Source organism: Lytechinus pictus, chromosome 10 (assembly GCF_037042905.1).
Source record: "Lytechinus pictus isolate F3 Inbred chromosome 10, Lp3.0, whole genome shotgun sequence".
Taxonomy (NCBI): domain Eukaryota; kingdom Metazoa; phylum Echinodermata; class Echinoidea; order Temnopleuroida; family Toxopneustidae; genus Lytechinus; species Lytechinus pictus.
Window position 1 is genome coordinate 25,151,724 of NC_087254.1, and position 14,690 is coordinate 25,166,413.

General features: G+C 36.5%; 1 protein-coding gene across 1 annotated transcript; it reads left to right on the forward strand.

Moving 5' to 3' along the window:
* Positions 1-329: 329 nt before the first annotated feature.
* On the forward strand, positions 330-2,633 carry LOC129270371 (uncharacterized). The gene has a single exon (XM_064106154.1). The coding sequence runs from the start codon at positions 1,535-1,537 to the stop codon at positions 2,549-2,551; it is 1,017 nt and encodes a 338-aa protein (XP_063962224.1). The 5' UTR covers positions 330-1,534; the 3' UTR covers positions 2,552-2,633.
* The last annotated feature ends 12,057 nt before the right edge of the window (positions 2,634-14,690 follow it).

Sequence of the window (14,690 nt, forward strand, 5' to 3'; positions counted from 1 at the left end):
TTTATAGGGCTGAATATATTATTTTGGTTCAGTTTAGATCATTTCTTTTAATGACATTTACACCCTTAGCAGTTTGTCATCAGATAGATTCAAACAAATAAACATTAGATTTGGTTCTGGTATTACATTTTTTTACATTTTTAAAAAGTGCTGTTAATTTGACAAATATTCTAAAAATTCTGCAAAAGTTTAAAAACACACTGCATTTTCCTATGCAGTGAAATTATGATTTAAGATCTAAATCATACTTACTTAGCTCTAAACCCAAATCCAAACATTGTGGAATTTTTCAGAAATGCATGACTATAGGTGGTTTCAGACTGCCTCGAAGTTCGTCAGTTCCAGGTATTCTCTGATCGGGAAATTTACCCCGATCAGAAAATACCAAGTATTTTGGTAATGTGAAAGCAAACTACGCGTAATTTCCCCGAAAGAAAATACCCGCTAAATAGTAGGTACTTGGCAAAATTACAAGAACTTTCGCGGGGATTTTTCCAAGGTCGCAGGTATTTTGGCAATGTGAAAGCAATTTACGGGAACTTTTTAGCCCGTGTCGTTGGGCGCGGGCGCCGTGGGTGGCTGCTGGGCTAGTGGTTTTGAATCTCGCGCCTTGCCTGCTTATTAGACCATACTGCACATGCTCCTAACTTCAGGAATTTATCCAGAAGGGTATGTTTCGGGGCGATGTGAATGCAGGAATAATTAATGGGTATTTTTTAGCCTAAAAATGTTCTCATAATTTAACGGGGATTCTTGTGATCGAGGCGGTTTGAAACCACCTTATGATATCATCCTGAGAATAGAAGTGAATACCGGCAGGGTTGGCACATTTCAGATGGTGTATTTTAAAACAACCACCTTTTAAACAAATAATGGGTATTCTAAATCGTTCTAAAATGAATTAAAATAATAAAAACAAACAACTTTTTAAAATAATTTTTTTATTACAACCCAGAAAACAAGAACTTTATATCCCTTCCCCTGTAGGAACTATAACTAGTATTGTCTTTTTCATTTTCTCATTAACAGATAGGTCACTTGACCACCTCATCACAATAGAAGTTGATGACTGTCTACATCTCTTTCATCTGAAGTCACACAATATTCTTCCTTTACCGTATTTGAAGTTCATGTAGATGGACATTTCCATTACAATTTTTATCATTACATATCTTGAAATTAGTATTGAATTTTGAGACTGGATTGGAATTGATATCTAAATTTTTCATTAACCTGGAATCAAACCTACAGAAGTCAGCCTTGGATAAGACATTACCATAGTTATACTTACAAGCCTGACTAACGATTGCTGCAGGTTGAGGGTCACTGATCTAGCAGCAACCAAAATTGGAACATAATATGAAACATTGTACAAGCTAACCTAACGAGTTACAGTTACAGTTACACATGCAATTGTACTTGTTTGCTGGAAATGTATGCATCTTGAAATCTGTGATATTTGAGATCAAATGTTGGATTATACACAATTTTGGACAATTATATTTTTTGTTATAGTCACTGAAAACATTTCAATATGTCATTCATTTGGTTTCATTCTCTGAAAGAGAATTTATCAATTTCCATCATCGTCATCATCGTCAACCTAAGTGCATGTAAATCTTTATTGTTATCCAAGAACCAAGGGCAGGATGCCAACTTGAAATTTCCATATCCCTGTGACAGTTCAGAAGTTACTTTACAGCTATGGCATAATGCCCCATTTTATAGATCTACAGAGAATTCATTACGGTCATTGCCTACAGATCAGCTTCCAAGATTTAATGTGCAAAACAGAAATGAAACTGGAAACTGTTATCTCGAACTACAAATAAGTAACCTCAAGTTAATTGATGAGGAAACATACATTTCCACAGTGTATAAGGATGGACAAGTTCTTGATGATTTCACAGCAATAAGGCTTCAAGTAGATTATCCTCCTGGTCAGGTAACATGTGTTGAGGATCGTGAAATAGCTGCTGACTGGGTTTTAGTAGACTGTACAGCTAATTCTGGAAGTCTCCCTGGGAAGATTAATTGCTATCAGAATGGTCTGTGGATGGCTCCCCTGACTACACCTATTGAGACTGACTCTTTATTGAAACAGACTATTCTCATAAAAAAATCAGAGCCCACATTTTGCTGTTCTTGCACATTAGATGAATACAAATCAATATGTGAATGCAATGATACTATTCTGTTTCAAGCTGATGGAAGTAGTCACGACCCTTGCACTGCATCAACAGAAAGTGAAGTTACAACATATAGGCATACTCCTAGTCCTGAAAATGATACCCACTCCACTTTCACTCCAACTGAATTAAAAGAATGCAACCCCAACAAAGGTGTTGTGGCCATCCTGTCAGTTAGCTTTACTATTTCACTTTTACTGATTTTTATCCTGCTTGTCTACTTTAGAATAAAAATAAAAACTATTGATAATGAGAATCAAGATCCTCCAAAGTCTACATTACTTCCTCAGGGCCATTTATGGAAAATGGATCAAGAAAGGAAAATGGAAATATACATGTATTCATCACATTGCACAATATAAAAGGGGAAATCCATCTCAACAAAAAGTTTATTTGTGAAATTGTTATGTGGTGATAAAAAATATCTCACATATTCAATAATATATTGATCATATTCTGTTGCATTGCCCATCCTTTCTGGACAGATTATGTGGTGGCATAACAATGTGCTTTTGGCAATTTATAGAATGATAAAATATACTGCTACAAGCAACTTCAATCTTTATTTAGACCTCGAAGGTTATTCTGTAGCAGGGGGCACCATCACAAAGAAAATGTTTTTGGTAGAGCTTATAGTCCCTTTGAGACCCTATATTTTTCAATGTAAAGACTCTGAAAATGCCTGATTTCTATGTATACCAATGTGCAATGTATTTATGTATCCATAAATTATTACCAACATCTATTGTTTTATACTTCCAACTGAAGTTACTGAACAGAAATATTCACGAATATCAAACTAGGCATTCCAAAATTTTTCACTTTCCTTTAACAAAAACTTCAACCTATCAAAACACAATTTTTTATAAAGGTCCTTTAATTTGGAATTACCAATTACAATAAGACAGAGTCCAACGCTGAATACTTTAACAAGAAAAATGAAATCTTTTTTATTACATAAGTACATCTAAATGTAACAGTTTGATATTTTAAATAAGAAATGTATATTTGTGTATGTGGGTGTTTGATAACGAATGGTGTATGTGAGTTGATGTATGGGTGTATGCTTTAAATGTACTATTTTCAATTAATTTTACTTTGCTACTTTTAATCAACAACTCAAAATTTAAGTCTACTGATCTTTATGGAGATTGGCTTTTGATATAAGGCTCTGCCTTTCTGTCCCTCCTAATACTTTCATTATACATTTGTATTTCTTGTTTTATATGTTTTCTTTATCTATACTCTTTATATGTGTGTACATAATCTACATTGTTATATGTTTTTAATGAAAGTATTGAAAAAATGAAATGAAATGAAATGAGACTAATGTTCAAGATGCAAATGAAAGAAAGTGTGAATGATACAAAGGTTTGCTATCTGACTTAACGAAACCGATTACTCTATTTCTTTTGAAGCCATCGAAATAGGGGCAAGAGGTCATATATCTAATGAGAACATAACAAGATTTAAGAAAGTTATTCGGATGTGTAATTTTAACTTTGTATTTTATTAAAACTTGCCATGGGGGCCCATCATTTTGCCTATGTAAAATGAACTTGAAGTGAATGAATATTAAAAGACTTCTATACAAAACAAAATAAAGCAAGTTTTAATTATTTTCTCGCATATCATGTTGATACACTGCCTATTAATTATTTTTTAATGTATGGTATACTGCTTTGACTTACACTACAGTAAAAGGCAACAAGAATTTAAGTGTTGAAAAGTGCCCTACCTAGGGTACATTGCTTTACCCTGTTTTTGGTAATTAGACTTTTGAACCAGAGCTAATTCCCATAATTTTTGTACTATCACATTTGATTGATCATAATATACATGTAAGAGGCAGAAAATGAAAGAGATGCAAATAGAGAAATAGATAGTTAGAATATAGAAAGAAAGGGAAAGGGGAAGAGATGGGCAGATTGGGAGAAAATAACAGACTCTAGGTGGTTTCAGACCGCCTCGAAGTTCGTCAGTTCCAGGTATTTTCTGATCGGGAAATTTACCCCGATCAGAAAATACCAGGTAATTTGGCAATGTGAAAGCAATTTACGGAACTTTTGGCCCAGTGTGTAGTTGTCGCGGGCGCCGTGGGTGGCTGCTGAGCTAGCGATTTTGAATCTTGCGCCTCGCTTGCTTATCAGACCATACTGCGCATGCTCGTAACTTCAGGAACTTATCCCGAAGGGTATGTTTCAGGGCGGTGTGAATGCAGGAACAATTAATGGGTATTTTTTAGCCTAAAACAGTTCTCGTAATTTAACGGGAATTCTTATGATCGAGGCGGTTTGAAACCACCCCCGGGGGGGCCGCTTACATTGACGAGTGGATACCATGCGCAACCAAAAAAACTCGTAAAAAGGTTGTCTTTTTCAAGATAGGGCACGTTACGTACGTAACGTGATAAGGGTGTCAAAAACACAAAAATAATGAAAAAAGGGTATCTATTTCGCTAGGAAAGCTACGTGTTTAGGGTCATATTTGCGGGAAAGATAAAACAAAATTAAAATGTTTTATAAAGGATGTCATTTTTGCCCCAGCACTACGTGTTTAGAGTCCGATTTGCGCCAGGTGTAGAAGGTGCATGGGGCCGTACTAAACCAAATGGTGTGTAAAGGTAAAACCGACGACTGACGGACCCATCACTGTACTTGTTTAGGGGTTCATTTCAGGGAATACTTGTCAAGAGTATCGTTTTTTTTCCAATACTTGTTAAGGGTAGGGTTTCAGACGCCAATGCTTATTGAGGGGTGCATTTTCAGAATTAGGAAAATACGTGTTTAGGGTGCTTTTCGAGACCCCATGGTCGCGCATGGTATCCATTCGTCAATGGAAGTGGCCCCCCGGGAAACCACCTTAAGAGTGATAAAGCAGATAGAAATTGAGAGTGATGGAATACAGAAAGAAAAAAATAAGAGAGGGACATAGACAGATCAAGGTAGATTCAAGAAGAGACAGTGAGCGTGGGACAGAGGAGAGACAGACAGGGAAAGCGAGAGGCAGATAGAAAAAGTAAAAATTAGAATAAAATACCCTTTTCTCACAGGCAAAGATTTTTTTAACCAATACTATAGGTAGGGCTAAAATAATGGCAAGCTAAGCCCACTCTTATAGTCCAGGGCTAAGCTTAGTAAACTTTCTGTTCTCACAACATTTTTGCAAAGAGGGCTATAACCCCACCAAAAGTATGGGAATATCTGGCCCTGCAAATTACATGTAGCAGGGTATTGCAGTGTTAAAGGAGAATGAAACCCTTGAAACCAGCTGAATCCATATCAAAGAGAAAAATCAAAGAAACATATTGTTGAAAGTTTGAGGAAGATTGAATGAATAATAAGAAAGTTATGAGCATTTGAATATTGAGATCACTAATGCCATGTAGTTCCTCCCATTGGCAATGCGACCAAGATCTGTGATGTCACACACGTACAACTCCCTCATTACTTTAGTACTTATTTCACTTATATTCTCACTTTTATAGAGTCTATCACAAGGTAAGGTGTTCTCTTTATGAGAGGACAAGTACAGAGGTTTCACAACATTATATCATTGATGAATCGTTTGTCATATGATTAGAATGAGCAAAAAGAGATGTTTTGGAGTATATTTTCAGTGTCCAAAAGGGGAGAGTTGTTCATCTGTGACATCATAGATTCTTGGTCGCATTGCCAATGGGAGGATCTCCATAGCATTAGTGATCTCGACATTCAAATGCTCATAACTCTTCTATTGCTAGTCCTATTTTACTCAAACTTTTGTTGATCTTATTCTTTGATTTTTCTGCTTTCACAAAAGCTAACTTGCTCCAAGAGTTTCATTTTCCTTTAAGCTTGAAAGTCCAGGGTCATCGTGAGAACAGAAACCTAGCCAAGCCATCATGGTCAGTGCTCCATGTATGCCCTAGGGGCAATGGAGCCATCCCTGTTGTCCAACACTCATGAATTGTTATTAGGACAAGTATTTTCTTTGTCAGGGCTAGGCAGAAAATTTGGCCCATGCGAACAGGAAAAATCTTAGGGGTTATAAAAAGGAAAGTCTGGGGTTTGGGAAAGTCCAGGCATAGCTCCATGGTCCAGGGTTGAAAACTGTTGTGAGAAAATGCTATGAGAGAGACAGAGGCACCATGGGAGGGGAGGAAAAAAGATGCAGGTAAATTAAAGCAAAACCGATGGCTCATTATGATGAAACTATAGAAACAGGGATCAAAGTGTGTTTTTATGTCAATATTAACCCTGTTTAGATAATCTATTAATCTAACATTAACCATAGAAAATGGTAATTCATACAATATATAAGCAGAACATCAGAAGGGAATAGCTCACACGTGATTTCACAGTATTCAAACTTTAGAATTTGAAAATACAAAACCAAATAAGAACCTATGAGAGTTACATGAAAAAAGATTGGTAAACTTTAAAAACACATGATTCTGAATCATATAGAAATCTGATTGGTAGGTATTCAACGCTCTTTTGTACCCACACGAATCTATGACATTCTGATAACATCAATAAGTGAAGGGATTCATGGGTGGAAGAGCCGCCATAATGAATTTTATGTAAAACCTTTAAAAATTAAAAATTATGTTAATGATAGACTGGGATTAAGGAAAGGATGGGTAAAGAAACCATCATGAGAAAAGGCTGAAAAGGCTAAGAGAGAGAAAGAGAGTGAGCAAGGGAGGGGATCCAGGAGTAGAAGAGCCACTATGACGAGGAATCTTGATCCAGTGCCAATATCAGTGGTGGATGCAATAACAAGCCAAGTCATTGTTTGGCAAACCATGGACCTAATTGGTCCATGGGCAAACACAAGATATCAAACAATTGCCTGATCTAAACCCAATCCATACATGTCTTGCAGTGGCGTATCTGCGGGCAAGGGGGTCACATGCCCGGGAACCACTGAAAACAGGGGGGTGCAAAAAAGAGAAAGGGGTGCAAATAAAGAAATGCAAAACAATTTTTTTTTTAAAGCCAAAGGAATAAAGGAGCAGAATAAGAATACCACTAAAGGTGATTAATACCCCCGTCCTATGCTATTACCATGGTAATGCAGTTTCCAACACATTTACAAAATGAATCTTGCATGTCTATGGTAGACATTTTTTCTGTTTCCCTTGGGTTGACTTACTAGACAGATTGGTCTGCAGTTTGAATTATCATCACGCACACCTTAACGTCAAGACCAAATCCTTTTTTTTAACTACTCAATACATCACTGGGGAAAACCTTCATTTTCATTGTTGTGCTGTTGGAAACAGAACAAAGAGAATCATGATAATTTTTTTTTTAATAGAGGAGGGAAGATTGTAACCACCTTGAAAACATACAGCCTTGTTTCTGATTGGTAGACAATTCAATTGATGCTTTTATTTATTGTGAAGAATACAACGTAAAAGATTATTGAACCTCAATAGAGGACATGGAAAGCCAGAACTACTAGTCCGGGGGCTGGGGGAGTTTATTCAGCATATTGGGTACAAAAGGTTTGATGGTCCCAACATGTTGGCATGATATCAGTGGTCAAGAAAATGTGCTGCTGCTGGGTCATATCCTGTTCGGGAAGGCCCAGAGGACCCCATTTTTGTCGGCCATCTTGGATTTTTCATGAAAATCAATTATTTTCATTTTTTCGCACAAACAAATGAAAAATATTAAACAAATACGCATTTCACAATGATTTAGATAGTATAAATCGATTGCAATCGTTTTCTGGACAGTCCGGTTAATATTTTTTGATAATTATACGAATTTATGCCAAAATTTCCATGTTTTTAGGCAAAAATTTGCATGTGCATTGATATCTTTCTGTTTTGTCATAAATATCAACAATTAATGCAAAATATCAGCACTCTACACGAAAGAGGATATATTAACGAGAACATCGATATGCTTCATGACCGTATTAATGTCTTAACTTGCTTAGATATAGGGGAAATACCCCCAAATGTATTCCCCAATATAGCGATAAAATGATACCAAAAAGCAACGTCCGTCACTAGTCACACTAGTGATACCGACTACAATGCGCTCGCTGGCTTGCCTTTCAAAAGAGTACAATAGACTCAATCGGTCTTGCCTCGCCTTTGTTGGTGTGACTAGCACACATAAATGCATGTAATTAGCGTCGTGTTAGAAAAGTGTATATTACATATATGGGTATGAGGGCAAAAGGCGATTTTTACATATTAAAGCAACTTTTATGTTAATGAAACCTCTTGGAAAAGTTAGAGGAGGCATTGCTCTGCATGTCGCAAGCAATTACATTCGGGCACCTTAAAACATAGTCCCACAAGAGCCTTTCGAAGGTACCCCACCCTTATCCGAAGCTTGACTATTAAAATATCTTGCCTTTTGGAGCCCTCAATGTGGCAAAATCACTTAGAGACGGAATAATATGTAAAAAACGCCTTTTGCCTAAAAACATGGAAATTTTGGCATAAATTCGTATATTTATCAAAAAATATTAATCGGACTGTCCAGAAAACGATTGCAATCGATTTATACTATCTAAATCATTGTGAACTGCGTATTTGTTTAATATTTTTCATTTGTTTGTGCGAAAAAATGAAAATAATTGATTTTCATGAAAAATCCAAGATGGCCAACAAAAATGGGGTCCTCTGGGCCTTCCCGTACAGGATATGACCCGGCAGCAGCACATTTTCTTGACCACTGATATCATGCCAACATGTTGGGACCATCAAACCTTTTGTACCCGATCAGCTGAATAAACTCCCCCAGCCCCCGGACTATACCCATTGGGGATCTTGGTACAGTGCCAATATCACTGCGATGATATTACATTCAATGTTTCCGCCTACATGCAATGTGTCATAATTAAGGAATGTGGTATCCATGCATATTTTACATCTACTGGGACTTGTATGTTATTCCTGGAGACAAACATTGATATTTGCTACCCACCCTTCCCTGTTAAATGGAAACTGGTTTTAAAGTGTGATACATTGGTTGTTGTGAACAACCTATATATGTAGCATAGCATTAGCAGTGCTAAACTTGCTATTAAAATATAACTACTGCATGATTTATGCTTATTTACATCACAGAACAAGCAACTCTTGCACTGGCTCCTCAGCACATTAAAATTGAATTCTGATATCAACAGTCACAAACTAAATCACTATCAAGTATGAATACTGAAATAATGTATTAATCACTTTCACCTCCTTGTACTTTAATAGTTAAACTTGGTTTTTAAAATTCAAAGGTCAAGTCCACCCTAGAAAAGTTTATTTTAATCAATAGAAAAAGAAAATAAGCATAACACTGAAAAATTAATAAGAAATTGGTTTCAGTTTCGCTTAATTTCCCCCAAACACTTAGGTACATAAAATGCTATGACATGCAAATGACAGAGGTGATGATGTCCCTCACTCAATATCTATTTATTATTTTACTGTTTGAATGATATATTAATTTTTTTAACAGATATGACAATAAGGACCAACTTGACTGAACCATAAAATGTTAAAACAATGGAATTCCACATTTTCATGGAGCACTGGCAGATCCAGGGGGGGGGGGGGGGCACATCTGGCCGGTGTCCCCCCCCCCCCCCCACCCCCTTTGAAAGCCATGATATTTTGAATGGAAATTTGCCATTCATAAGCAAGGACCATTTTTTGGCTTTTCAAATTTTTCCAGGAACAAAATCACCTCCATTTTTTATTGATACGCGTTTTATTCTTTTTCTTACTTGTCAATTTTTTGGTAGCACATAATGACCTCCATTTTTAGTGAATACCTTTCTGTTTTTTTTTTGTGCTTGTCAAATCATCCCTGTAACAAAATCCCCCCCCCCCCCCTTTTCGGAAAATCCTGGATCCGCCCTTGTGCAATGAAGCATAACTTTAAAATATCATACCTTCTTATTTCACAACCGATTTTCATGAAATTTTCAGTTTTATACTTTTTATCTCTTTCTATTCAAATCAACTCTTTGTTGGGGTGGACATGTCCTGTAAGAAAATCTACATCATTTTCACTGTAACAAGCAAAGATGATGACAAACTGTTGGTCAGACTTTATGTGATGGATACAATTAATGAAACAAAGCTGCACCCCAATTTGTTTTTCAAAACATGGCTGAAAATCAAGAAGTTAACAGTTGAACAGACTGACATCACTTCCAAAAATAGGAATATACATGGAAAGAATGATATGTTTGGTGGAAGTCAGGAAGATGTAACAGAGATAGCAATAAATCCTGTCACTGATGTGGAAACTTGTGAAGCAAGATGCCTAACAATTTATGATAGTTCATAGCTTAATTTTCATGTTATAATAATTCAAATTGTTAAATTCTTCTCACTTATTGCTTCATTTAGATATGTTTGATGGAAGTCGGACTTTGAGTATTTTACTCATGTACTTTTACTGCTAAACCTTGACTGTTGGCTGTGAGGCCCTTTTCAGATTTTCCTGTTTTGGAGCCGGAGATTCCATATTATCATCTTGCAGTCATGGCAACAAGTCTTTTTTTCAGTGTGCTATATCCATCTTCAGCGCATTTATTTTTTTGTAAGGTGAGTTTCACAATCCGTATGCCCATGAACAGACATGTTTTTCACGACTGTTTCAGAAACAGATTTTGAATTCTCTATTTCTTGTCACATCATGGGCACTGATGAAGAGTGTGACTTTACCTTTCATTTTTGGGAGCTACGCCCCTTTTAAAATCTATGATTTTATTTCTACAGTACACAAACATCTAGACTCTGGACAATGTGGTACTGGACTCAAAAGTGGATAAATATACCATCATAATATCAGGTGGGTGTTTCATAAAGCTGTTCCTAAAGTAGAGTGACTTTACGAATGACTGGTGATCCTTTCTTGTGGTACATGATAACACTGATTTCTCTTGATGTTGATTTAGCTCCCAAAAAAGGATCACCAGTCACTCATAACTTACAAACAGCTTTATGAAATACCCACTTTGAGATTTTGTCAGGAAGGCTAAAGATAATACCAACAGAAACATATTTTGGTGGTGTACAGGGACCATCCCATTCACATACAGCCTTGTTTCTAATTGGCAGACAATTCAATTGATGCTTTTATTTATTGTGAAGAATACAAGGTGAAAGATTATTGAACCTCAATAGAGGACATGGAAAGCAAAAACTACCCATTTGGGGATATTGGTACAGTGCCAATATCACTGCGTTGATATTAAATCCAATGGTTCCGCCTACAGGCAAATGAGTCATAATAAATGAATTCGGTATCCATGCATATTCATATCTGCTGGGACGTCATTATGTTATTCCTTGAGATGTAAATAATAACACTGATTTCTCTTGATGTTGATTTAGCTCCCAAGAATGGATCACCAGTCGCTCGTAACTTACAAACAGCTTTATGAAACACCCACTTTGTGATTTTGTCAGGAAGGCTAAAGATAATACCAACAGAAACATATTTTGGTGGTGTACAGGGACCATCCCATTCACCTATGATGTCAGTTGCTTGTCTGCTAATGTAGTTCAGGTGCTCGTTTGAGGGATTTTGCTTTCAATTATTCTTTCTCACTTTCATAAATAACCATAGGAAAACAAATTGATTATTGTTTGTATTTTCGCTGAGTTCTGATGTGTTGTACAACGCAAATAGCGAATATTCTTATTCGTGCAATGGAATGACATTTCGATAAAACAAAGATACACTATATATTTAACCCGGCTACGCCTTATTGAATAGAGCATCTTTCCTTCACCTCATGCAAAATCTCACACCATCACGCTCATGCCTATTCGCTATTTGTACATTCTCGCAACACGTCAGGTGGTGACCACCCACTCTGAAAATTTCATGGGTGAAGCTGACAACCCTGAACTTCCCCGATAACCCAGGCTTACAACAGTAAAATACACCAAATACTGATATAATGATCAAGAGCATTCTGCTTTCAATCAACCTTCGTATACATGCTAGGGTTTAGAACTGTATCATGGAAAACTATTTTGTCCAATATTTGGTCCACGCTTTCTCTTACTCAGCTCAGCTCTTTCTTGCCAATGATCCAGGCAGAGTAAGAGGGATGGACATCGAGTCTCCATCTTCAGCTCTCTCCTAATGCTAGCAGTGCAGCAGTGCAAGGAAGATGTTTTCATCACATTGTGCAAGTTACATCATTAATGTGCACAAAATGAAGGGGAAGGAGAATGTCTGAGTACCGAGGACTTAACATGAATTTCTTCATAATTCAAAATGTTTCAGTTGATATTGTTCCTAATTTTCGTTGAGACTAATGGTGTGTCAACAGTGATAATATACAAAAGTAGGTTGAAATGTAATTTTTTACAAAAACACAGCCTGCATGATTTTTAGATTAATTTCATACAAAAAACACTTGAAGTCTGGCTATTATAGTCACAAAGAAGCTGAAGCAATAACTACCAACTGGGTGACTTGAAAATGCTGAACAAAATTTCTTACAATAATAGACTCTCTAAAATGTGCACACAAAGCAAGTTCAACTACCGCATTGTTCATACTTGTAATGAATATCATCAAGTTGAACATGAAAATTGATTCCTCTCATCATGTCTTTATAAGCTTTCATAAAGTAGACATTCAACACTCATTTATACCCACACAAATAAAACATTCTGATAACATCAATAAGGGAGGGGATGCAGCGGTGGAAGAGCCGCCATGCTGAATTTTATGTGATAACTTTAAAATTTCAATATGGGGTTAAGGATAATCAGGGGTAAAGGAGAATATGGGGTCAAGAAACCCTTGTGAGAAAAGGCCAAGAGAGAGAGTGAGCAAGGGATGGAAGGAAAAAAGGTAAAGGTATATTCTGATAACAATACACCAGACGGTGGACTGTACTGTTTCCAGAAGAAGAAGAAGATAACATCAATAAGGGAGGAGATCCAGGAGTGGAAAAGCCACCATGAGGAGGAATCTTGATCCAGTGCCAATTTTCATTGCGCTGGAAGCAATAACAAGCCAAGCCATTGTCTGATTGTCTGGCAAACACAAGATATCAATTGCGTCTGATCTAATCCCAATCCATCCATGTCAGTGCAGTGGCGTGGGGGGGGGGGGGGCCCACTTCCATTCACGAGTGGATACCATGCGTGACCATGGGGTCTCGAAAAGCACCCTAAACACGTAATTTCCTTATTCGGAAAATGCACCCCTTAACAAGTATTGGCGTGTGAAACCCTACCCTTAACAAGTATTGGAAACAAAACGATACTCTTGGCAAATATTCCCTGAAATGAACCCCTGAGCGTGATCGGTTCATCACGGACGGACATTTGATAGATTTTGACAACTTTGAAGGCTTGTAACAAATTAGGAATAAGATGAACATGGTTCCTTTGTGTTTTATAGTGAAGGGTAGGACAAAGTATGCTGAATGATGAAAAAAGTTTGTTGCCATGGTTACCTACAAACATAGCCTACATAGGTAGCCACTAAATGTGCCATATCACGGACGGACATGATAGAAATGTGGTTTTCAGAATTTTTGAACATTTTTATTGTTTCTATCTAAATAGCTTAACATTGACCAATAATTGTTAATGCAACTTACACTCGGGTATGTTAGCTTCTATGTTCAGCATATTGAATTCTTAACCAATATCAAACTTCTGAGAGAATTGCAAATATTTTCCATCTCGGACGGATATCTCGGACGGACATCACGGACGGACACAAATAAAATACATTGGAAGTACCTTGTAAGAAGTTCTTATTACTTGTTTGGGGGAACAAATGCTAATGTATTGATGATTTGTACATTTTTTTAATATGATTAAACAATATTAGTTGCACAATCAAGTTGCTACAACTTCAATCAAGTTGCTACAACTTGATTTAAGTTGTAGCAACATGATTTCTATGCTAGACACACAAAATAATCTAGCCATATGATTGCTTTTAAAGACAGTTCTTTTCAAAATCAAATATCCTAATGCACATTGTCTTCTTTTCAATTTAGAGAATACTGTAGTTGGTACCAAATCAACATCCAGTGGATCAATGATCATGTTGATTCTTATCATGATGATAAATGTTCATACATTTTTAGGCATTAATTTTCGAAGAGCACATATTTTTTTTTAATGTCCATTAAGTAAATCCAAAAGATTCACAGGTTGCTGATCATTATGCTTGTTTGGTGGATCAAGTATGACCACAACACTTGTCCAGGCTCTCTTCAAATTCATCTTTTGTCCATATTAAAGTGGAGACACACCTTCATATCAACAGCCCTCATGTATTTAGGCACTGACCAAATCCAAAATTGAAATCAGATACCAATTAAACTTATAAACACTGCAGTGCAATTTTTTTATGAATTGTATGCATTTTCAGATTACCAGATCAGCAATTTGCTCAAAATTAGCTCCAAAATGGACTTTAAAAAAAGGAATTATGTACTTTTCACAAGCCTCAAGGACGTGATGTCATGTTCTGTTAGAAGCATTGTGAATCCATAGGTTTG